The sequence below is a fragment of the Schistocerca piceifrons genome, chromosome 2 (genome assembly GCF_021461385.2).
Source record: "Schistocerca piceifrons isolate TAMUIC-IGC-003096 chromosome 2, iqSchPice1.1, whole genome shotgun sequence".
Lineage (NCBI taxonomy): Eukaryota > Metazoa > Arthropoda > Insecta > Orthoptera > Acrididae > Schistocerca > Schistocerca piceifrons.
The window spans coordinates 389348821-389376109 of record NC_060139.1 but is presented as its reverse complement, the minus strand read 5'-3'; the positions used below and the strand labels follow the sequence as shown (position 1 = coordinate 389376109).

General features: G+C 42.0%; 1 protein-coding gene across 1 annotated transcript in view; it reads right to left on the bottom strand.

The window, feature by feature from the left end:
* The window catches only part of LOC124776921 (POC1 centriolar protein homolog A-like), a 138375-nt gene extending 112296 nt beyond the window's left edge, over nucleotides 1-26079 (bottom strand). Inside the window, exons 1-2 of the mRNA XM_047252135.1 lie at nucleotides 25780-26079; nucleotides 25299-25693 (exon numbers count right to left, since the gene is read on the bottom strand). Coding sequence (XP_047108091.1) covers nucleotides 25299-25693; nucleotides 25780-25937 — 553 coding nt within the window. The 5' untranslated portion in view covers nucleotides 25938-26079. The remainder of the gene's footprint in view (nucleotides 1-25298; nucleotides 25694-25779) is intronic.
* Nucleotides 26080-27289: the final 1210 nt, after the last annotated feature.

Here is a 27289-nt window from a genome sequence, read left to right as displayed (position 1 = left end):
GATCATGAAGATGTCATCAATAAATCTGTACCAAACTTTGGGTTGGCAGACTTGGGTAACCAAGAAGGCTTCCTCTAAGCGACCCATGAATAGGTTGGCGTACGAGGGGGCCATCCTGGTGCCCATGGCTGTTCCCTTTAATTGTTGGTATGCCTGGCCCTCAAAAGTGAAGAAGTTGTGGGTCAGGATGAAGCTGGCTAAGGTGATGAGGAAAGAGGTTTTAGGTAGGGTGGCAGGTGATCGGCGTGAAAGGAAATGCTCCATCGCAGCGAGGCCCTGGACGTGCGGAATATTTGTGTATAAGGACGTGGCATCAATGGTTACAAGGATGGTTTCCGGGGGTAACAGATTGGGTAAGGATTCCAGGCGTTCAAGGAAGTGGTTGGTGTCCTTGATGAAGGATGGGAGACTGCATGTAATGGGTTGAAGGTGTTGATCTACGTAGGCAGAGATACGCTCTGTGGGGGCTGGTTACCAAGCCCCCACAGAGCGTATCTCTGCCTACGTAGATCAACACCTTCAACCCATTACATGCAGTCTCCCATCCTTCATCAAGGACACCAACCACTTCCTTGAACGCCTGGAATCCTTACCCAATCTGTTACCCCCGGAAACCATCCTTGTAACCATTGATGCCACGTCCTTATACACAAATATTCCGCACGTCCAGGGCCTCGCTGCGATGGAGCATTTCCTTTCACGCCGATCACCTGCCACCCTACCTAAAACCTCTTTCCTCATCACCTTAGCCAGCTTCATCCTGACCCACAACTTCTTCACTTTTGAGGGCCAGACATACCAACAATTAAAGGGAACAGCCATGGGCACCAGGATGGCCCCCTCGTACGCCAACCTATTCATGGGTCGCTTAGAGGAAGCCTTCTTGGTTACCCAAGTCTGCCAACCCAAAGTTTGGTACAGATTTATTGATGACATCTTCATGATCTGGACTCACAGTGAAGAAGAACTCCAGAATTTCCTCTCAAACCTTAACTCCTTTGGTTCCATCAGTTTCACCTGGTCCTACTCCAAATCCCATGCTACTTTCCTTGACGTTGACCTCCACCTGTCCAATGGCCAACTTCACACGTCCGTCCACATCAAACCCACCAACAAGCAACAGTACCTCCATTATGACAGCTGCCACCCATTCCACATCAAACGGTCCCTTCCCTACAGCCTAGGTCTTCGTGGCAAACGAATCTGCTCCAGTCCGGAATCCCTGAATCATTACACCAACAACCTGAAAACAGCTTTCACATCCCGCAACTACCCTCCCGACCTGGTACAAAAGCAAATAACCAGAGCCACTTCCTCGTCCCCTCAAACCCAGAATCCCCCACAGAAGAACCACAAAAGTGCCCCACTTGTGACAGGATACTTTCCAGGACTGGACCAGACTCTGAATGTGGCTCTCCAGCAGGGATACGACTTCCTCAAATCCTGCCCTGAAATGAGATCCATCCTTCATGAAATCCTCCCCACTCCGCCAAGAGTGTCTTTCCGCCGTCCACCTAACCTTCGTAACCTGTTAGTTCATCCCTACGAAATCCCCAAACCACCTTCCCTACCCTCTGGCTCCTATCCTTGTAACCGCCCCCGATGCAAAACCTGTCCCATGCACCCTCCCACCACCACCTACTCCAGTCCTGTAACCCGGAAGGTGTACACGATCAGAGGCAGAGCCACGTGTGAAAGCACCCACGTGATTTACCAACTGACCTGCCTACGCTGTGATGCATTCTATGTGGGAATGACCAGCAACAAACTGTCCATTCGCATGAATGGACACAGGCAGACAGTGTTTGTTGGTAATGAGGATCACCCTGTGGCTAAACATGCCTTGGCGCACAGCCAGCACATCTTGGCACAGTGTTACACCGTCCGGGTTATCTGGATACTTCCCACCAACACCAACCTATCCGAACTCCGGAGATGGGAACTTGCCCTTCAGTATATCCTCTCTTCTCGTCATCCGCCAGGCCTCAATCTCCGCTAATTTCAAGTTGCCGCCACTCATACCTCACCTGTCTTTCAACAACTTCTTTGCCTCTACACTTCTATCTCGACTGACATCTCTGCCCAAACTCTTTGTCTTTAAATATGTCTGCTTGTGTCTGTATGTGTGGATGGATATGTGCGTGTGTGCGAGTGTATACCTGTCCTTTTTTCCCCCTAAGGTAAGTCTTTCCGCTCCCGGGATTGGAATGACTCCTTACCCTCTCCCTTAAAACCCACTTCCTTTCGTCTTCCCCTCTCCTTCCCTCTTTCCTGATGAGGCAACAGTTTGTTGCGAAAGCTTGAATTTTGTGTGTATGTTTGTGTTTGTTTGTGTGTCTATCGACCTGCCAGCGCTTTTGTTCGGTAAGTCACCTCATCTTTGTTTTTATATATAGATTGATTCACCTATTTATATGCTTTACTTACCAGTTATTTATGTTCACATTCACCTGCCACTCCCTGTATCAGTCATTAATTCCCTGGAGTTATTCCTGCATTTTGCTGAAGTCTTCTGGTATTGCAACTATAGATATCAGTATCATCTACGAATAGCCTGACAGAGCCTACAATATCGTCCACTAGATAATTAATATACAGGGTGAGCACAAAGTCTTGCCCCGATTATAAAAATTTATAACAGAATAACCGTTTGACATAATAAGTTACATTTGATGCCGTTACATAGGTTAGTGTTACCAGTTTTTTAAGACCACTTACATTAGTAAACCTCAATGTGTGCTCCCTTGGTAGCTCGGAGAACGTCAAGGCAGTATTCCAGTTCCCGACAGGTGTTTCGTAATGTGTGTTCTGTCACAGTGCCCACAGCAGCTTGTATCCTTGCCTTCAGTTCGTCAACATCAGCAAGTAGTGTGACGAAGACTCTGTCCTTGATATAGCCTCCGAAAAAAAGTCAAGGGGCGTAATTTCTGGAGAGCGGGGGTGGCCAGGGTGTTGGACTGTTCCTTCGAATCCACTGACCCGGACATTATTCCCCTCTCCACCTGCCGGGAACTGGACTACCACCTCAACATTCTCCGAGCTACCAAGGTACCAAGGGAGCACACGTTGAGGTTTACTAACGTAAGTGGTCTTAAAAAAAAAACTAGTAACACTAATCTATGTAATGACATCAAATGTAAATTGTTATGTCAAATGGTTATTCTGTAATAAATTATTATAATCAGGGCAAGACTGTGCTCACCCTGTATAATCTAAAGAGTAACCACCGCATCACACTTCCTTGGGGTATGTCTGAAATTGCTGCCTTTACATCTGCCAATTTTGTCTCCCCTGATATGTTATATTCAAAGTGTTAAAGAGATGAAAAGCTGGTATTATTCACTGCTATTCACTGGAGTGCTAACCCTAAATCTGTAAACAGGGTGCGTGCAGGGGAGGGGGGGGGGGGGGATACCAACCACATCTGTAAGCAATTAATACCAAGTGAAAGAGGGATGACCAAGGCAGTTAGAAAAGCAGGCAGCATTGAGGATTCCTCCAGACTCAGCATGCAGTGTGAAACGACCCAAGCCCAATCACCCTGCCCTGTCCTAAAAGTAGTTTAAAACATTATACCTAAGAATAAAAATCACTTTCAAGGAGAAAATGGGGAACCAGTTCAACTGTCTGTGAGTTGTCCATCAATATTAGATGCAAAGAATCTGGAAGACCACGCTTAGCTTGGAGAGACAAGAAGGTGGGGCCATTAAACCAGAGTGTGAGCTACTGTTGTAAGGTTCCGCAACACAACAAGGGGGTGGCTTATTAGGTATGCTAGAACTATGGGTTAGCATGGTATGACCAATGTGGAGGTGACATAGGATGATCGATTCCTTCCAGGAGGACCTAAAGAAGAAGCATCATGCCACAGTAGTTTCCTTGACAGTGTGGAGCAGATTAGAGGGGGCAGCAGTCCACCAGACGTTCCATCTCAGAGACGTCTTATTTGCACTCACAAATCTGCTCCTGGGATAATCCAAGGGCTACCGGGCGAGTAATCGCTTTGCTTGCCAAAATAGTCGGCCAAATCATTCCCCTGGGATACCCACAATCTGGAACTGAGATAAAGACAACTGATCAGGCAGTACAACTAAGGCCAGAGAAAAAGTCTTGAATAGCAGCAACAACAGGGTGACAAGGTCCATACTAGACAAAGTGGTGCTTCCCCACAGGGAATGGTGTGTAACAAAATCCTCAAGTAGGAGAAAAGAAGGTGAGAACTATATGATTAAGGTGGGCATCCCAAGGTAAGTAAGAGTGCTGCCTGGACATAAATAAACGTTACAAAAGGTGATTGCTGGCATAATTTTTACTCGCACTGCTATTGCTTCCAACAAGGTATGAAGGGGTATCCACTCACTGATAATATCCGTGCAAACCAATGTACAGACCCCTACTGATGCTCAATCTCAAAGGGTTGGGAAATAGTCACCAATAAGTGTGTTTCTTTGAGAGCAACACATACTGTAGGAGAAGAAAAAATGGAAATGAGCGTATGGCAGTGTTGGCTGGGAGGCCCTGTGTGGGGGAGTTCGGCCACTGTATTGCAAGTCCTTTTTAGTTGACGCCACTTTGGCGATTTGCGGGTCAATGATGATGAAGGCCCCACAACACCCAGTTCCCAGCCGGGAATCGAACCCGGGCCCCCTGCGTGATAGGCGGAAACACTACCACTACGCTACAGAGGTGGACTGTAGGACAAGAGAAAATTAGTTGTTGCAATTATCGCAGGAATATACATTGGAGTTACAATGCATCATCACAATCAAGGTGTTCTGGTTAGATGTGGAGCCAGGACAGATCATGCCCCAAGACCAATGACTGTCACCAGTGGCAGAGGAACAGCATCAATGAACACTGATTCTGAGTCAGATAACATGGGGCGATCTGGCAACTCCACGGCCAGCAGAGAAGCCCCTATCGAAGATTTCTTCTTCTGCTTCTTCTCCTCTTTCACAACTTATGGCAGTCAACATTCTTGCGAGGGCTTATCTGCTGTAGGTGTAGGAACGGAAGAGTGGATAGTCCTGGGGACCACAGTACATGGCTCCTTCAGCCACTCGTTAGTGTCATGTGCCTAATCTGTGGATATACAGGGACAGGTCTCCCAAGAGGGAGGCCCGTCACCAGTAGAAGCCAGAGAAAGATGCTACTTCTCTAGTCAGGAGCAGGGAGTGGTTCTCGAACATGGTGCTGCAGGAACCATAGGAGGTGGGGGCTTAATGCCCAAATGGGCAAGTTTATTTGTGTGGCTACTGGATGTCGACATCATGTGAGTAAATTCACCAGGCAATAGTAGCGGCAAAGGCTGATATCAATGAGCCTGGATACAAACTATAATATTTTTCTGAGCTTACAAATGTGACGTGATTTGTTACCTCCAGCTCCTAGATTTTACATTCACTGAGTGCGCCAGCACACTTCAGAGATTGGGGAAGGTGGTGGTTTTTTGAACTGAAGTAGTGCACGTCACATTTTTGTGAAGTGGCCAGCCACAGTCTCCATTAATTGAGTCCTATGTACACCAATGGATTAGGAAATGAGACACTTAAAGTAGTAAAGGAGTTTTGCTATTTGGGGAGCAAAATAACTGATGATGGTCGAAGCAGAGAGGATATAAAATGTAGACTGGCAATGGCAAGGAATGCGTTTCTGAAGAAGAGAAATTTGTTAACATCGAGTATAGATTTAAGTGTCAGGAAGTTGTTTTTGAAAGTATTTGTATGGAGTGTAGCCATGTATGGAAGTGAAACATGGACAATAAATAGTTTGGACAAGAAGAGAATAGAAGCTTTTGAAATGTGGTGCTACAGAAGAATGCTGAAGATTAGATGGGTAGATCACATAACTAATGAGGAGGTATTGAATAGAATTGGGGAGAAGAGGAGTTTGTGGCACAACTTGACAAGAAGAAGGGACCGGTTGGTAGGAAATGTTCTGAGGCATCAAGGGATCACAAATTTAGCATTGGAGGGCAGCATGGAGGGTAAAAAATCATAGAGGGAGACCAAGAGATGAATACACTAAGCAGATTCAGAAGGATGTAGGTTGCAGTAAGTACTGGGAGATGAAGAAGCTTGCAGAGTAGAGTGGCATGGAGAGCTGCATCAAACCAGTCTCAGGACTGAAGACTACTACAACAACAACAACAACAACAACAACAACAACAACATTTACATCAAGAAGACATTCGCCTAAATAGCGCATTTAAAATACTGCACCACAACAGTAACACATAATTGTGACTCTTCAAAATGTGTCGGTGTCTACCTGGTTGCGTGGCAGGATTCAATGCACACAAAGTAGATCCCTCGCCTATCCAAATGTTCACTTACTTCTTCATCCAACAACAGCGTTAGGTACTGGTGAAAAATTAATCCCTGTACCATACTGATGTTCCTATGGGATGTTATGGCAACAGGTACGTGATCAAGTAATTTACAAGAGAGTACTGGCTGGAAACGGATTTGTTTAGCTATCTTATTTAAGACAGAGCCATCTTGCAATTTGCAAAGTGTAGGAACTCTGTCAAATGTTTTTAATATTCTCCAGAATAAAACTTTGATTCAGTCCTCCATCTCTCCAAGTGCAAACCAGGAACTGGGGGAGCTTGGTTTTGTTTTGTTTCCATGGTGTGGCCACAAGCGGAAGTTACTAACAATCCACAGGGAAGAATTCTGGGCTGTCTGGAGAGACTGCGGGAGCCTTGCATTCATCATCTGATAGCTTAGGCCTTTTAACAATTCCAGATATCTGGGACGATGCTGCTGCCTAACCCAAATGAGAGCATGCCCCATGGGTGCCATCCAGCTAAATCAATGGCTGCATGGCTTAATGACTCCAAAAGAAAAAGTACCTACTCCACAGCACGCAGGGGGGAAGCAACAGCTCTGGCATCATCAACAGTGCACTATCTGTGTAGTCAGAGGGCTGCCCTCTGTATGGGTATCTGACTACTCCCACATGCTGGGTAATGGGCGACATTCCGTATACGGCCCACACTTCTGTAAAAATAAATAAATTTGAACAGTTGGGGCCCCATGCTCACCACACAAGTACTCATGGAGAGTTGTGAGCCACCTGGGGGCTGCAATGACAAACTGTCTTCACTATGTGCTGAAGATCTTGAAGAAGCGACTACAGACCAAAACTAGCTTCTCCGCCATGTCCAGAGACACATCTCTCTTTACTTATCTTCATACAAATCTAACATACCTACTGACCAGCCATTAACTAGTGCCCCTTCTCCATTCAGTAACATACAGGACTAGAACAACTGAATATAATTCTCTGGCAGGGCTTTGACTATTTCTTGGTGTGCATCCCAGAAGTGCTACTGTGCCACTTATCCAGTACATAGATATCCTCACCCCTCCTGCTACAACCTCCTGCTCCATGTGCCATATCCCAGTGAAAGATCTGTCCCATTAATCTGACCACTGCCACAGCCACCACCACTGCCTGCCAGCAGCAGCAACAGCAACAAATTTAACCCTGACACTGATTTTTCCAGTTCCATCACAGAGTACTGAAGCCACTACACCCTGTACTATGGGCTATGACCTTGAACAAACTACCCACTTAAGTGAGTGGGCATTACGACTTCCGCGTAGACCAAATGGGTCAAGATATTTGACATTTTAATATAACACCGTTAACGTGAAAAAATTGCTTCACAAATGGTGCCATCTGTATTCTCTGCCCAAAAATCATATTTTCTGAACTGCGCAGGTGGTAAATGTGCTGTGGAAATATTTCCTGTGACATATAGTTTGTTACTGTAACACCTTCTCTGTTAGTCTTCATTTAATACAGATCCCCCAGATTCCCTTTGTATTTTCTGGCATTATGTTCTTAGAGGTCTTCCAGCCCATGCCTGTCTTCCTGAATAAGTGACAGCCCCCTTCCTTATAAACATCTGTAAAATTTCATATTAACCTAGCCTTTCCTAAACCATTCGACTCCCCTGCTGCTGCACACTCTACCCATCAATGAAATCATTACTAAACCCTTGTCCAGTTAAGTTTTATGTGACTGGAGAGTAACACATGTGTCCCCCCCCGCCCCCCCCCCAAACACACCCCCACCCATGGGGCACGCGCACGACCGCACGCACACACGCACACACACACACACGCACACACACACACACACACACACACACAGAGAAGAGAGAGAGAGAGAGAGAGAGAGAGAGAGAGAGAGAGAGCAGGGGGGGGGGGGGGTGTAGGCGCGTTTGTTTGTTTGTTTGTTTGTTTGTTTGTTTGTTTGTGTGTGTGTGTGAGCGCGCGCACGTGCGTGTGTAAGGGGGTGCACTTATGTATGTTTATCCTGGATTAGAAAAGATGTGGGAACATGAGAAGCATCACTGGCACTAAGGCAAGTGATAGACAAACAGCTGAAGAAGGGTTAGAGTACATTCATAGCATATGCAGACCTTGAGAAAGCATTTGACAGTGTTTTGCCAATGATATAGTATTAATTGCAGAAAGTGAAGGAGATCTGCAAAAAATTCTGAACACAAAGGATAGAATAATGGAAAAGGAATTTCATAAGACAATAAACACACACAAAACAAAAGTTGTAGTCTACAGTAGAAACAAAGAAAGCAAGAGAGTAGTAATGTCAAAAAATGAAACATTGAAACAACTGAGGAAGTGAACAAGTTTAATCACCTGGAAAGTAAAATCATGAGCAATGGAAGAAGCTACACGGAGATAGTACACAGAACTGCGTAGGCCAAGAATGCTTTTAATAAGAAGAAAACATGATCACTACAAAGAATATAAACAATGACACGATGAAACAAATGTTGAAGAGCTATGCATCGTGCATTGCAACATACAGCAGCGAAGCTTGCAGGATAGATGTGAGAGGGCAAAGGCGATTCACTGCATTCGAAACATGGTGGTACAGAAGAATGATAAAAATTAGCTGGAGAGAAATGATCACAAATGAAGTTTTCATTAGAGTAAGAGAGAAAAACTGCTTCATGAAACAATTAAAAAGAAGAATGGCTCAGTTGACAGGCCTTATACTCCGACATGATGGTCTATTGAAAGGAATAACTGTGGGAACAGTAGAGGGTAGAAATTACACAGGAAGATGCAGACTAGAGTACATTATACAAATAATGGAAGATATAAATTGTTCTTCACACTACAAGCTGAAATGGAAGGTGGGCAAGTGAGAAGAATGCGGAGCTGCTGCCAACAAAGCTCACAGCTGCTGATAGAGGAGAAAGAGAGAGAGAGAGAGAGAGAGAGAGAGAGAGAGAGAGAGAGAGAGAGATCCTGGATTACCTATTGATTTGCAAACACAAAGTTATCTCCAAGAAAATGTGTAACATGGCTGTTACAACATTGTAAAATGAATGAGCTATGAATTATGATCATCTCCGTAGTCTATAAACATCATCATGAGAACTGCTCAGTCTCAGACGGCACAGCAAGGAAACTACGCAGTCAGCAGATAATGAGTATTCAGTGTTATGGAGAAATTGTTCATCACTGTATCATGTCTACAGGTAAAAGCCGTGTCTAATAACTGAAAAGAGAAATAGACTTAAGGGAAAGGGAAAAGAAGTCACAGGGCATCATGTATTTACACTGGAAAAGTACCCGGGCACCACGTGGCTGAGAAGTCTCCTGTCTGATAGAGATACAGACATATTATAACACTGAGAAATCCTATGTCACTAGCATTGTTTGGACAGTGGGGATTTTGACAGCAGATGTAGTAAAATGTGTATATGCCTAGAAGGCTGGACTGAATATCAATAACAAAACACAGTTAAAGCTGAAGTCAGCAAATTGGCGAGACGAAGTGTGGGAAGCAAAAGAGATACGACTCGTGATGGTGTCTCCAGAATGTCATCACTTGCCAATAAAAGATCTGAGAGTCAGCCTTACCACACTAATAGCCTGTTTTAACAAGAACACCTCAATTCCACCATACAGCTCTGGGTGTTGCCAAGAGCAGAAGGGGTAGCATCAACTCATTGACAGTCAAGACAAGACCTTATGTCACTGCTACAGCAAGAGGGGGTCTACAGGGAAAATGGGGCAAAACTAGAAGGCAGGACATCCCGAGTCAGCTGCAGTTGCTGTAGGAAGCAGTTGAGAGTCAACAGCTGGTGATTAGGCAGAGTTGCTGGTTTTAGTCAATGTTAACGAGAACTTAGAACATTCTGCTGTTTTACTTTGTCATGGGAACTTATAGTAGATTTCACTGAGAGCAAATTGGATGGCGATAGACAATCACTATCTCTGTTTTAAGACTGAAGATATCTCAGTCAAAGCTGTTAGCTTGCATAACTGAAAGTGTTAGAAAAAACTTCGAAGTAATGTAATTCTTTTGAAGGGTTTTATTACTCAAGACAACTTCCAAATCCTCCGACTGTACATCAAATTCTCTCTCTCTTATAACAGTCAACCAGCTGATTCCTTTAATACAAATTGTGTTGCCCAATCCTGAGCAACACCCATGTATCTGGGATGTGATAACTGTGTGACAATGCATAAATTGTAAGAACACAGACAATTTATCTCTTAATGTCAACAGTTTAGGAAAAGGTAGACTGCTACCTAACGTAAAGAAGACACATCAAGTTGCAGAAAGGTACGATTAAAAGAAACTCTAGTGCGAGTGTCTATTAATCATCTCTGTCTGCAACTTGACATGTCTTATTTACAGTAAGTAGCAGTCTATCTTCTCCTACATTGTTGATATTCCTATCTGGAGTTTCCATTGTTTGATTATTTCTTAATGTTGCAGATAGTTGCACTTTTGGGAGATGCTCTATTTGAAATGCTGCAATTAATTCACAAGGGTTTAGGAACATTTTACAGACTGCCTACTGTACAAACTGCTGGAGGTGATCGTATTACAGTTTACAACAGATTTATGTCATGGTATACCGATCTTCTGTTGGAATGGATGCAGTTCAGTTTTTCCAAAATGACAACAGCATGCATCAAGACTAACATGAAGGCATAGTGAATGCCTTGAGCACTACTGGTTCTAAGCCCAGATATTTTATCTTGAGTGGCCTCTATTCAGTGTAAATCTTACTGCGTTCTGCTTAATAGTCTTGTCAGCTGACAGCCCTTTCTGAAATCCTAACTGTATGTTTCTTAAAATGAACCATTTTATTTAGTACTTATATAACAATTGTACATTATAAACACATTTTTTACATTATCTTCTTTTTTTTTTAATGGGTTCACAACAGCATATTCAGTTTATCTGGGATAATGCCATTATGAGCACAGAAGTGACTATAGAACAAAATGGAACAGACAATCCTGTTGGGGGGACATCCACAACTGAGCATTGTAGCAGACATGAAAACCACCACTTCAGTTGCAAGGCTTTTATTTTTTAAGTCATGATTGATTTTGGGCTTAACAAATGCCCATCATCAGGTGCAATTACTGAAAACAAGCAAGAGAACTGTGCTAAAAGTAATTTTTACATATGCTTGTATGTGTAGAATAATGGAAACTCGGTCTAGACACAGTGAAAAGTAAGAGGGGGAATAAGTCACAGTGCCGTGGTGACAATTAATAATAAAACAAAGAAACTGTCTAGGTGAAGAGGCATGGCATAAGATAAGCAGTATACTTCGGCAATAACCATGAGGCACGAGACCAAGAGAAATGTTGCAAATATGAAAGTACTGCTGCTAGTTAGTCGTCTTGGGGAGGAGTTAACACAAACAAAGCTCCAAGTCAACAGCCACTTCAAGCTTAATTCATAGTGTCATAAAATGGGATAACATATAGGAGCTCCAGGTTAGGAATCTAAAAAGAGACATTATTGAAAGTTTGTAGTGTGTGTAACAATTTGGGATGGGACAGAACTTATAATATTGGCAATTACTTGGACTCATTGTACTAATGTGTACCTTGTCAAGTCATTCTCACACCATGACTGGTGTTGTATAAATAATTCTGTGAAGCATGTTACTGCACAGTTGAATATTAAACTGATGGCAGCACACTTGGCACAGATTTTTAATACCTGTTTTGACAATCAGAAAATTGGGCTTCACAAGGCACGGCTTACACTTCGACAATATGAGAAGGATACATTGATAAAACTAATTAAATTGAATATAGTGGATAGGCCTAGTCTTTCTTGTTATAAACAGTAGAGACATTCCTTTTTAGAACAGATTCAGAGATGAGTAGGGTGAGAAAGTCGGCATCAGAACATTCTACACAAACACAGCTATTACCTAATGAAACTGCAAGCCAACATTCCCAAACTGGAAAAGTTTCTGTGTGTGTTTGGATCTAATGGGTGCCCACCAATGTAGAGGTTATCAACACCCTTACACTTATATAAAAACAAATTAATGTGGAGATTAACTGAAAGTGTTGTACATGCATGCACTTGAAATGACCACACAGTCACTCTGTATCACATGCACTCTCACATGCATTAAAACCTATTAGGAGGGAATAGAGCTAATCAAGAAATTAAAACACAGAGAAAACATAACACAGAAGGACTAAAAGAAAAGCACAGGGAAATGTGACTGGCTGACCACTTAAAAAAATCTAGGATGAGCCATCCACCCTTCAACACATTAAGAACATCTTCCTAAAATCTTGTTAAAAATGTTGGACAATTTACAAAATTTTAAAACCCTTACCACATCCTTTTGATAATTACATAAAATAGACTGCAGATCCACCTGTTCGCAAATTAAAAATGCAGTCCAATAAAACATGGTGCACCGTGATCTGCACGCCACAAGCAACACATATTGGAGGGTCCTCTTGCCGGAGTAAGAATCCATGTGTACAGGGCTGTGGCCTATGTGAAGACAAGTAAGAAGGACCTCATTCCACCACTGTGGCTGGAAGGAAGTACTCCACGGCCGAGTTGTAGGTTTGATGACACGGAGCTTGTTATTGGTCATTGCTAGACATTTGCCTTCCCATCGACACATGACTTTGTACCTCAGTGAGATGATAGCATGTAGGGGGACAGCACACCGAAATACCAGAGGATCACAACATGCCTTCTTGGCTGTTCGATCCGTCCTTTCATTCCTTGCAATTCCAAAGTGCCCTGTACCCAGCAGAAAGACACCTCCTTCCTCAATCGTCGTAGTTGTAGGAGGGCATCCCGGATATTCTGGGTTGCTGTATCTGCTGGGTACAAATGCTGGAGAGAGTAAAGGGCACTCAGAGAATCTGAGCAGACGTGAAATCTAACACCAGGAGAACATCTCATCTGCTCCAGTGCTTGCAAGATCACATATAATTCTGTGATGAAGATGGTAAATTCTGGAGGCAATTTGACCTTGAGGACACGATCCTGGAAAACAGAGCAACCAACAGTGTCGTGTTCCCCCCCCCCCCCCACCCACCCCCTTCCTTAGACCCACCCCTAGAAACAGCTACGTGGTCACAGTACTTGAATAAAATATCAGAGAATCTCACTTTAAAAACGGAAGCAGGAGTGCTATCTCTCCTGTACCGCACTAAGTCTAAAATCACTCTGGGCCTCTCCAGTAACCAGGGTCGCAGGCGGTTAAAACCCTGGGTTTGGGGTTGTATTTGCTCCACACTGAGTGAGTCCAGCACACGCTGCACGCAGATCTCAAATGGCATCATGGCTCGTGGACAGATGGAAAAAAGGCATTCCAAAGGTGGAAAAACAACAGTATGGCGTGCAGGTGAAGTTGGAGCTGCAAGGAACTTACATGCCTGATGCACCATGAGGAGCTGGCGCCAGATGGTAAGTGGCAGTTCCCCTGCCTCAGCACAGATACTAGGTATGGGACTGATCTGATAAGCACCTGTGGCCAGCTGAATCCCCTCATGATGGACAGAGACAATGATACACAAGTAAGAGGGCCTTGCTGACCCATACACTGTGCAACCAAAGTCCAGCTGCGAATGCACAAAAGCCCGATAAAACTGAAAGAGATGCGCCCTGTCCGCTCCCCAACACCGTGGCTAAGGCACTTGAAGATGTTCCGTGCCTTCAGGGTTCTGGCATTCAGGTCTCGCAGGTGTGGTAACCACGACAATCAAGAGTCAAAAATGAAGCCCAGAAACTGCACTGTGTCTCTAAAATGTAGGATGGTGTCCCCCATATTCAAGGCAGGCAAATTAAAAAGACAATGAGAACAATTAAAATGAACACACACACACACACACACACACTTATCTGCAGAAAACTGAAAACTCATCTTTGAAACCCACTCCTCTAACTGACTCACTATTAAGTTGCATGTGATAGCTGTTGCAACAATGGAGGAGGAACAGAAAACAGCAAAATCGTCTACAAATAAGAAGCACTGTACAGAACTCCTCACTGTAGATGTGATACTGTTGATGGCTATGGCAGAGAGAGTAACACTTAAAACACTGGCCTGAGGAACACCGTTCTCCTGCTCAAATTGATCAGACAGCGTGCCACCAACTCGGGTCCTAAAAAACCGCTGAGACAGGAAAGACCATATGATAATGTGGAGGTGGCCATGAAAGGCCCATTGATGCAGTTGTGCGAGAATACAGTGTTTACAAGTAGTATTGTATGCCTTACTTATATCGAAGAATATGATGCTTACGCCGGCCGAAGTGGCCGTGCGGTTAAAGGCGCTGCAGTCTGGAACCGCGAGACCGCTACGGTTGCAGGTTCGAATCCTGTCTCGGGCATGGATGTTTGTGATGTCCTTAGGTTAGTTAGGTTTAACTAGTTCTAAGTTCTAGGGGACTAATGACCTCAGCAGTTGAGTCCCATAGTGCTCAGAGCCACTTGAACCATTTTTTATGATGCTTACGGAGGAAACCCTGCTGAATATCTGCCTCTAGGGCGGTCAGATTGTCGATAGTGGACCAAAATCTTTGGAATCCACACTGAGAGCGGGTAGGGAGTTGCCTGGTCTCTAACAGCCAGACTAGACAAAGGTTAACCATTCGCCCAGGGACTTTCCTACACAGCTCGTTAAGGCAATACTCCGATAACTACTGGTTTGAGGAGAGGGATCAGAATTGCCTCCCTTCATGAATTGGGGAAGTTGTCTGTCTGCCATATTAGAGTAAAACATTCAAGGAGGATTTCCTTTGATGATGTCACTGGCAAATGCCAAAGCATGCAGTACCGGATTTTGTCGTGACCGGGTGCAGAGTCACGAATCTCAGTCTGTGTGTAACACCACAACTTGGTGGATGATCATACATTTTCTACATGTTTTGCGAAGTTTGCTTTATTAGTTGTGCTGTATATTATTCTTGTAAATATGTTGTGAAGTTACAAATGCTATTTGTTATTTAATAAGGAGAATAGGCATGGAATGTTAACATTTTGTAAGTAGACACACCGGTCTAGTCAGGGAAAAGCTACTGTCAAAGAGTGTAATAAATTGTAAATGCATTATTGCTGCATGTGCGAGCGCGCCAAAAAAGTAGCAGTTGGGAGTCGCGAGGAGACGACTGGTGTTGTCGGTTGTGTGTATTTGCTGGTGTGGCTATGCAAAAGTGCGGAGCAGTGAAAACTGAATTGGTTGTTTTGGTGGATGTTTAATATGGGCAAGCTATGGCATTTATTGGGCACAGTACAAATGCAGCAAGAGTAATTCACATAACATCAAGAGTACTACGGGCCCTTGTTATTGGCTATGGTATGGCAAGAAGATCAACATGTGCCCTATTTACCGCTAAATTAAGCCACTCGACAGACCAATGGCATCATGAAGTGAAGTAAGATCTAGACTTTTATAGCTAGAAGTGCAATAGACTGAACAGCGTAGTTGGAATTTTATTGCTTGAATAACATTGTTTTCATGCATATTCTCACATAAATAATTTTCGTAAGTCATTGTCCAAGTAGTATCAATCCTATCCCTTTGTATGAACCGAGATAATCAGAAAATGAACTGAAAATGAACATTAATTTATTAGATTGTCAAAACATAATTTTTCCAACTTCTGTACAATTACATAGTAATGAAATCTTTGGTTGTAGTATGAATAATGTCAGAAATAGAATGATGCAAAAGCCAGTATTAATTCATTTGCTAAAAATAGAGTAAATTTCATAATAAAAAATTGGTAGTAAAACTTCATGTAACTTGGACACAGAATTGGCAAAGCATAGTTCTAATTTATAGCTTGTGGCATAAGTTATAACTTTTATTACAAAGAAATATCAAAGTAACTGCTACGTAAATGACAGTCCTTACCAATGAGTAAATTCAAAAAATCTTTCTGTTTGCTACAATTACGACAGTCAGTATTATGGGGAGTAATGCACCAAAAAGTTTCCGTTCACATCCAGTAAACAATCTTACTTTAATTGATCTTTGAAAATTAATATTATATGTTGTATGTGTTTGCTATTTGATTATAATCTGACTACTGTGATGTGTGGTGTGAAGTACTTGAAAATGTGCGTTAGGTACTGTTCCTACGTCATGACACCAATAACTTATGTAAGATTGCTTACGAGTATAAAGTTCAGTTTCAATTTAATTAGTCTTGTTCTGGTGTGAAACAGGCGACTGTTGGTTATTTCATTAATGACATACTTTGAAAACTTTCCTTCCAAATTTTCCACTAACTAATATTAATTAAAAAACTACTTTACATAATCAAAAATATATAAATCTGACCGAACTTTGTTTCTAATCGTCATTGCTGAAATACTAAGCAGTGGTAATTCAGTTATAACTTCATCTACTTCTCTTGGTTTTGCATTATTCTTTGGAGTAGATGCCTTTTCCCTACAGATTAGGGGCTTTAGGTACATGGTCATATAGAAAAGCCTAACTAGCCGGAGAGGTAGGAGGGTTATAAGTGCCAATTCAAGCTCCCTCATGGAGAAATGAGAGTTGTAGGCCTCAGAACTGTTCGACCTGAAGTCCAACTTTTCCCTCTCTACAGTCACGTGATAGCGACGAAACGCCAGATCACGGCCTACATTGGCAGTATTTTGTAAAAAAGTCCGGCCAGCGTCTGAGCAATGTCTCTGGGTGTTGTTTGGAGGCGCCTCTTGTTTCAGCACTGCTGCTATCAGTAAACGGCTGCGTTTACCGGAAATCCTCAAGATGGCTTCCCATACTTTTATAGAAGAAGTGGAACAATTGATGGAGTCCAGGAACACTTTCCATGACCTTTTCTTACGCTTCCTAATGATGCGTCGAGCCTTGGCCCTCGTGACTCAAAAGACCCTAAAGTTGTCTGCTGTCGATCGGCATTTAAAATGTTTAAGAGCCGCATGCCTTTCCTGGATCGCGGAACAGCACTCATCTGTCCACCAAGGTACTGGTCGCCTCCTAAGATAACGTGAGAACTGTGGGATGGAGAAGTCAGTGGCACGATGGATCACTCGTGTGATCTGGTCAACCCATCCTTGGACGCTGTCGCAGTGTTCGAACACAGCCAGCTGGCTGAAACGCATCCAGTTAGCCCTGAGTAGGTGAAGGCAGACTGGGAAGTGGTCACTGGAATGAAGGTTGTCAATGACTTCCCACTGAACACAGTTGGCGAGGGCGGGAGAACAGAAAGAGAGGTCAATGGTTGAGAATGACCCAGTAGCAATAGAGAAATGTGTGTGAGTAACCATGTTGAGGATGCACAGCTCGTGAGATGTCGTGAGGCCCTCCAAAACCTGACCCCAAGGGCAAGCATTGGTCGAGCCCCACACGACATGATGGGCACTGAAGTCTCCCAGGAGGAGGAATGGTTGCGGGAGTTGTGCGATAAGACCCGTGGGAACCTCAGAGTCTAGTGCATCTTGCGGACTAAATACAGCGAGCAAACAGTGATCCTTCGACAAACATGAATTTCAACTGCAACTGCCTGCAGGCCATTAACCAAGGGGAGAACAGAGGAGTTGTGTGTGTTAGTGACAAACACTGCAACACCTCCCTTGGCCCTTTCCCCCGAAGGTCATCCTTGCGGTATAGCTTACATCCCTGTTGCATAAGGACATCTGTATCTTTAAAATGCATTTCTTGTAAACAAAAGCACAAGGGACATGCCTGTGCTAGTTCCTCCACAAGAGACCTGAACCTATTCATGTTCCACTGTAGTACGGAAGCCAAGTCATCAGTGCAGTTTTAATTTATCCCTATCTTTACACCGGGGAGGTGAAGCAATTGAAGAGTGAGGGGGAATGGAGGGGCTACCTGGATCCAAGGCATCTATCTCCATATTATCCTCCTCATCAGTCAGACGAAAAAGTATGATGTCTGATGACACTCGGGGCACCATCTGACATGAACATCGTGAGCTTTTCCCTGCACCCTGTCCCTTCGAGGATGAGGGGGAAAGGGGGCATTGAGAAGCACTCTGGTTTTCTTGTACCTTCTGGATGCTCGATGCGGAACTGCTGTTGGTCTTTCCTGGTGCAGCTGCCTGGATTGCTTTGTCCTTAGTCTTTTTCCCTTGACTGTACACGTGCAAGTGCAGGTGCTTGTGGTGGATACAGGCACACTAGGCATCATCTGTGTCAAAGTGTCCACCTTGGGAACAGGTTTCTGCACCACGGAAGAATACGAGGTGGCTAAGATGGGTGTTTTGTTGCCTCATGTTCTTTTTTGGGTTCAGGATAGGGCATCCGCTTGGTCACTTTCATCTCCTGTATTTTGCACTCTTCAGCAAAAACATGGCAGTCTCTGCTCCGGTCTAGGTGGTTCCCAGAGCAGTTGATGCAGACCACAGGAGACGGGCAGTCAGCCACAGTATCATGAGCAGCTTTTCCGCAGTTCCCACGGCTCGCTTCACCTCCACAACTCATGGTGTATGGCTGAAATGCTGACATTTATAGCACCACATAGGCTTTGGAATGTAAGGTCGAACATTAAGTCTAAGGAAACCCGCCATAAGATGTTCAGGCAGTGAAGGAAAATTGAATGTGACAATGAAAGTGGCAGTCTTTTCAGTTGCTTCATTATTCCTGCACGTTCGTTGCTCCACATCGACTATTCTCTGAGATGCCCATTCTTGCTTCAGTTCTGCTATGCCCATGTCCATGATATCTCAGCATGTGACAACGCCTTTACTGAAGTTGAAACAGGCGTGCATCTCAACAATGATATCGTAATCACCCAGCTTCTGCGATTTCTTAAGAACGTCTACCTGCTTTGACCAACAATGAGCCATTACACTATCATTTTATAGGTTTTAATGTTACAACAAAGGCCTTCCAAACACTTATGGATATAAAAGGGGAACACGTTTTCAAATGTCCCCTCCTTCCTCGTTATCATCAGAAACAAATTGTTATTCATGACTCCATGAGCCCTGTTACTGCAGTCCAAAGTATTCTTATTATCAGGAGGACTAGCTTCTTTCATTCTTTTGGATGAATGAGTGTGAATACTCTCAGGTGGTACACCCTCCCACTGGGAGGAGGAGATTATTTCAAGGGTTCCATCTCGGTCTCTTGAGCAGCTAGGGAAATAAGGGTCCACTTGGACAGAACCCTGCACGCCTGAGTAAGCCTTATACAACTGAAGTGCGATAGTTTCCCCAGAAGTTTCCCGCTAACAACTGTTCCACCTCAACAGCCATGCATCCAATCATCACGCAGCGCACCTAGAGACTGAGGTGTTTTATATACCGTCTCGCGATCCAGGCGGTCAAGCAAAGATCCCCGTTCCCTGAGACATACAACGTTCCACCACTGAGCCGCACTGTGGTCACTGAAGTATGCCCTGAGCTTACGGTGACGGGGGACTGGTGGCGCTTACCAGTTCCCAGCTCAGGAACCCTGGGCTAATCAAGCCCGTACTCAGCAAATCAATGTTGAGCCTCTGAGGGCAAAACTAGGGAAGAACTGGTAAACTATCACATCTAGAAAATGCTATACTGCTAGATAGCACAGGGAAATTAAGTCCCACCCATGCAGTGGTGTTGCAGTGTACAGATTTGCAGGTACTTCCATATGAAGTATCAGTCTTTTTTCTATGTCAAATAGTGACATAGAAATGTAATGCATGGCCAATTAATTTCAGTAAATGTAAAAAGAAAGTGTGCACCACAGAGGTCAAAAAGGTACATGCACACCACCTGCAGTAGCATCAAGACTAATGAAGCACTGTGGTGTTTACATCAACAACTGTACTGATATCTGCTTTACTCAACAGAGCAGATCACTTCAAATTAATATGAAATAATACCCTCAGAGTTAAAGAAGAATACAATAATACCAATTCCAAAGGAAGCAGGTGTTGACAGATGTGAAAATTACCTAACTATCAGTTTAATAAGTTGTGGCTGCAAAATACTAATACGAATTCTTTACAGACGAATGGAAAAACTGGTAGAAGCCAACCTCGGGGAAGATCAGTTTGGATTCCCTAGAAATGATGGAACACATGGGGCAATACTGACCCTACAACTTATCTTAGAAGATAGATTAAGAAAAGGCAAACCTACATTTCTAGCATTTGTAGACTTAGAGAAAGCTTTTGACAATGTTGACTGGAATACTCTCTCTCAAATTCTAAAGGTGGCAGCGGTAAAATACAGGGAGCGAAAGGCTATTTACAATTTGTACAGAAACCAGATGGCAGTTATAAGAGTCGAGGGGCATGAAAGGGAAGCAGTGGTTGGGAAGGGAGTGAGACAGGGTTGTAGCCTATCCCGATGTTATTCAGTCTGTATATTGAGCAAACAGTGAAGGAAACAAAAGAAAAATTCGGAGTAGGTATTAAAATCCATGGAGAAGAAATAAAAACTTTGAGGTTCGCCGATGACATTGTAATTCTGTCAGAGACAGCAAAGGACTTGGAAGAGCAGTTGAACGAAATGGACAGTGTCTTGAAAAGAAGCTATAAGATGAACATCAACAAAAGCAAAACGAGGATAATGGAATGTAGTCGAATTAAGTTGGGTGATGCTGAGGGAATTAGATTAGGAAATGAGACACTTAAAGTAGTAAAGGAGTTTTGCTATTTGGGGAGCAAAATAACTGATGATGGTCGAAGTAGAGAGGATATAAAATGTAGACTGGCTATGGCAAGGAAAGCATTTCTGAAGAAGAGAAATTTGTTAACATCGAGTATAGATTTAAGTGTCAGGAAGTCGTTTCTGAAAGTATTTGTATGGAGTGTAGCCATGTATGGAAGTGAAACATGGACGATAAATAGTTTAGACAAGAAGAGAATAGAAGCTTTCGAAATGTGGTGCTACAGAAGAATGCTGAAGATTAGATAGGTAGATCACATAACTAATGAGGTACTGAATAGAATTGGGGAGAAGAGAAATTTGTGGCACAACTTGACTAGAAGAAGGGATCGGTTGGTATGACATGTTCTGAGGCATCAAGGGGTCACCAATTTAGTACTGGAGGGCAGAGTGGAGGGTAAAAATCGTAGAAGGAGACCAAGAGATGAATACACTAAGCAGATTCAGAAGGATTTAGGTCGCAGTAGGTACTGGGAAATGAAGAAGCTTGCACAGGATATAGTAGCATGGAGAGCTGCATCAAACCAGTCCCTGGACTGAAGACCACAACAACAATAGTTATATTTGTTTTGGAATAACAAGCCAGCTGTTCACAGGACAAGTACTACAGTAATGCAGTCAGAGAAAGAACTTGGCCATGCCTTTTTCGTGTGCACTGTTGTCGTATCACTCTGGTATCTCAATTGTAGTTAGCTGCAGATAATAACTAGAGCTAGTGACATAACTTGTGATTCATTGTAATTTTGTACTTTGCTTCTCGGAGTGGCAAGATTTTTTTTACACAAAGCAATAATCCGAACCTATTAGAAATCCTGCGAAGTAAATTCAATACTGCACTTTAGGAGAGGGGGATTTGGATGCTTTCAGAATGGAATTACAGTCCTTGCTGACTCGTGCATACTGCACACACATTTAACACTAAACTAACAATATTAACCCATTCCATGTCAATCATTTTGTTATTCCAATCCAAGTATCTACCCACATGAAAAATGTGATTCACCAGCCATATCAGACTGTACTGTAAAGGGTATAAGCTGGATTTTATGAAAGGTACAAAGGTAGTTAGTAGTATATATAACAAAAGTATTTAAGATCTTAGGGCTGTGAAATGTGTCCTGGTATTGGCTTGAGTTCAATTGTACACTCATTCATCACACGGCACATTCAAAATACATCATAACTGGGAACCTTCAAAGGACATAGAACAAATCAAGGAAGACATTAACAAAGATAATGTTATTAGAAACTGAATCTGTAGACTCCATTAATGCTTAACTTTTGTTAAGCTTCTGCAAATTATTTGTGATTATTCATATTGAATTTAATATAGTAAAATTAGCAGTAATGTGACTAATTAAAAATGCTATTGCATCCTCAATTATATTAAATAACAAATATTTATCGGTTATTCAATGGCAACTGGTTTTGTTGAAGTACGTGTTGAAGTGCACTTTTGGTGTCAATAGTTTTTACATGACATGCAGATGTTGGTGAAATGAAACGTAGTGCGGCGAGGGCCTCCCAGCGGGTAGACCTGATCACCTGATGCAAGTCTTTTAAGTTGACACCACTTCGGCGACTTGTGCGTCGATGCAGATGTTGGTAACAGTGTGGTGCATCACAGGAAATGTTAACGGGCAATCTTGAGACAGATGTTGATAGCCAATGAGGCTGTCGTTTTTCATTTCTTTCACATTATAAATTAAGTTAGCTGATATTTTCTTTCTCTCATAGGAATTTATAATGTATATTATGTGTAGGTTGCATCTTAAGTGCAGTTTTGAGTATATAGTATAAGTGCATTTGCTTATCAAAAATACTTGGCTGTTTTTTATTTATTTATTTATTTTATTTTATTTTTATTTTATTTTATTTTTATTTTTTTTTTTTTTTTTACGAATATGTCAAGATTTCAAAGAGTGGTTAGATACGAACCTAAAAGTGCACAGTTTAAACTGATGTGAATGAAATGAGTAACAATAACAGTTACACTCTTATTGTCACTATTACTCTGCTGTTTGTTTCGATAGTGTTGAAAGTCTAGATGTTGTTGTTAGGCAGGAACATAAAAGCGCAGCTTACATTGCTACGAGTGAAAAGATCAGCACTGTCAAGTACACGAAAGTGCCTCTTTTACTGAAATACAGTATGCAGATATGCAATTCCACAAATGCTTTTAATGCTGTACTTGTAGTTTTGCACTCATTCAATTGAAGATTATCAAAATATCACCCCAAATTTTAGTCATTTTTTACAAAAGGTCACACAGTAGTTAATTCCTCAAGACTTTCAAGAGCTACATAAAACAGCTCCTGAGAATTTGCAGAAGTTCAAAATTCAGTGAAGAATCAATATACGTTTGACACCGCTTCAGTTTGGTGGCAATCTTAAAGTTATATTATTCTTGAAAAATAAAGTTTGTAAAGATTGCTAGCAATTCTTTTCAGTACTACGTACTATGATCGGGCTCAACAGATCTGTGCTGTCATCACTGGATCTTTTAACATTATTAGATGTACATGCTTGTTACAATACTGTAAGTCACATAGTCATATTCCACCAAATAAAACGTGGCAGGGAACATCAGCGTGTCGAAAATAAAATAACTGCTGATGTCCCATCATACACTAATCGCTTGACAACATAATGGCGCCATCTGATTGTAACAGCGTAGATCTGCTTATACCGGTCATAGTAATAAAAAGAATTACTAGTGATCTCGGCGAACATTTTTCCATCAAGAATAGTATGAAGAATCAATTGTTCCGAGTATAGGCATATTTTTGGTAATAATGTCTGTCAGTGGTGTACACAAAAGCTGACAGAGTAAATCTAATAAACCCTTTTCTTGTTTATTAAGAGGTGCAATATACACTGTCAATGTTAGGAAGTCGTTTATTCCATCGTGTTGTCAGTTAAGTTATAGTTATGGAAACAGGATAGGGCCTCTATTTAATTTCCTTTATTGTTGTTATTGTTATTTGTCTAATGATGCTCTATAATGTTTACCACTACATCATTTCATGAGAAATATTCGTCTCACGGGGAAAAGGAGCCATGAACAAGAGCTCATTAATAGCTTACTATAAATACCAAGAAACCTGTTCAAACTGGAAAAAGTTAGCTTTGTGCTTGGGGGGGGGGGGGGGGGGGCATATCATTGAACAGGCAAGCTACCCAATAAACTACCTTGTACAGAAAGGTTTCTATTTGCTGGAATCATGATTGAGATATAGAGGACACACAACAAGATGGGTGTGCATCAATGCAGGGAAGACAAAAAGCAAACACAGGAAGCTCAAAAAAAAAAAGAAGGTGCCTATAGTGTGTGACCATTTTCACAGAAGATGAACTTTCCCAAGAATATTAAAACACTGTTATGTAGCAAAAATTCTTGTCAAAACCTGAGAATTTTTAAGTGTTGTTTTTTAATTTGCCTATATGGAATTGCTCACAGCACATAAAGGATTCAAGGAACCACCGATGACATGTTGTTAGGTTTTCGCATGAGTTGATGCTCCCACTTACGTGCAATGTCTTCAAATGGACCAAAATCTAATCTTGTGTGTTCACAACTTAGCCAGTTGCCGCGTCATAAGCTCACAGCTCATAACACCTCAAGAAGTAAGAAAACATATGACAATGCAGCTGTAATTCATTATTTTGGCATCCCGTAAAAATTCAGAAAGCAACAAAAACAAATTTTCATCTCTGGGATTGTAGTACAAGTCAGATGTTACAATTCTAACAACAACCTTGTTACGTAGGGGTAAAGCTATGCACATGGTGTTACTGGTATTGTAAATACGTAGCTGATGTTTATGAACTCAAATCCACAAAAACTGAAATGTGGATTGATGGTGTTTGTAGAAAGACGTGTTACAGATTACCCTATCAGCTACGAGATGTCAGGATACTACTACTGTCTAACAGACATTGAACTGCACTTTTATGAACGATACCACTCAGTTTAACTTCCTAATAATCAACATACTCACAAGAGAGGAAATTGCAACAAAAATGATGATGATTCAATCTTTACCCCAATATGTGAAAATTCTGTTACCGAAACGATTTTAAAAAAATGTAAAACATATAGGGTGACAAAATATTTGGCCGATCTGCCACCCTGATAAAAAAGCACGCAGGAACATATAAAACGAGACTTAAGAGTGCACTAATGTGTTACAATTATCTCTAGTCAACACATATTTAACATTTAACGCACAGTGCCACTCTACGAAAGTAAGAACACGATGACTGCACGATACAAGTTATGTGGTCAGATTGATCAATCAGAAATATTACACTTGACTGTTAAATAAATGAAAAGAAAAAAAACTGTATACGCCTTACCACCCAGCTCAGGAAACACCTTAATATTCTGTCCGCTGTCAATATCAAACAACCTCGCCGTCTTATCATCCGAGCATGTCGCTACAGTTTTTCCATCCGGAGAAAATCTTGCGCAGCGCACCCAGTGTGTATGGCCAGTGAAGCTTGTAATAAACTTTCTCCTCGGAACCGCCCATAGTTTAGCACTTTTATCATCAGAAGCTGTAAGAAATTTTCCTCCCTCAGGTGAGAAATCGACAGAACGCACTACACCTGAATGTGCTTGAATAGCAGCTGTTTCTCCCTGCAGGGACGGGACCCACAAACGTACTGTCCTATCACGGGAGACAGATGCCATCAAACGCGCAGTGGGAGAAAATTTGACGTCTGTCACTGCATTTTTGTGGGCAATAAACCTGAATATATAAATTAAACAGTTAGTACACAAATCTACATAACAGTTTCAAAAATTGTTATAAGCATTTGGAATGTATTTACATACCTGAAAGCTCTCACACCGTCTGAAAAACTCCATAGCATTAAATATGAATCGAGACTACTCGAAACAATCTGTTTACTATTAGGATTAAATGACAGCGCGGTAACTCCGCCGCGGTGGCCTCTGAAATGACGTTCTAAAGTTGGATCTTCTTGAGTCATTTTAAACAGTTCTATAGACGGCACCGTGTACAACACAAATAAACATCGGTTTCTGACAACTCACGATGATATTCAAAACATCACAAATATCAAAAACAACACATACAACATTTACATCCCAAACTCAAATCTACCGGCCTCCTCTATTAGTGGAACAAAAGCAAGTCAACTGTAGTCAACATTACCAAAATAAATTTCTCTATTGAGGGCAACATGGCTCCAACCACAGAATGTAGAATTGGGAAATTATTTCAACTGTTCTGTACTTTTCGTTAGATAAGTACTTACATCCGTAGTCCCATACAAGAACGTCTGCAATTTAAGTCACTTTCGAATATTTTTAGATGTAGCTAAAAGAAGATACTTGGGAGTTTAATACTGACACATGAAAAATACCTTCAAAAGCAATAAGACCAGAACATTTAGAGAGGACTGTTTCTCTAGAGCATTCAGGAACAATTGAGTTCGTTAATATATTTGTCTCTATTGGGAATTCATATCGAGCTGTGTGGCAAGAGAAGACGTACTCAATACTTTCGGCTGAAACTTATCAACTATTTTTATTTGTTTATTTATTATCCACCTTAAGAACTAAAAATGCAACCGATGTTGTCTTTTGTGTACATACACAATTACATATAAAATGGCATATATTTTACGAAAGTTTTTTCCGATAATTTTGCTGTCAAGATACAAAATCGTCCAGCATACTGCATATAATACGTTCAGCATATTCATATATCCAAATTCAATCTGTATTATACTTATATATCATCTTTAAGGCACATTTTGAGTACTTCTGTTGTATAAAATGCTTTTACTCTAAGCTGTTCTGTGTGGTTTTTTCAAACATACTCAGTGGTACATTGTGTGCCTATATTGGCAACATGTGAAATAGTTTTACCTCCTTATGTTTATAATTATGTTGAGTTTTGTTAAGTCTAGTGACTGTGGTGTTGATCTATGTTGATCTTTAGTACAAAGGAACATGCAACCACTAATATTTTCAGATTTTTGGAATATTGTATTGTTTGAATACAGTGTTACTAGTGTCCTGGTTGACACAGTCGAGTTGTTTAAATATCTGGATGTAACGTGGCAAAGCAATATGAAATGGAACGAGCATGTGACAACTGTGGTAGAGAAGGCGAATAGTCAACTTTGGTCTATTGGGAGAATTTTAGGAAAGGAGACCGCATATAGGACGCTGGTACAACCTATTCGTGAGTACTGCTCGAGTTTTTGGGATCTGTAGCAGGTCGAATTGAAGGAAGACATCAAAGCATTTCAGAGGTGGGCTGCTAGATTTCTTTCTAGTGGGATCGAACAACACATAAGTGTTATGGAGATGA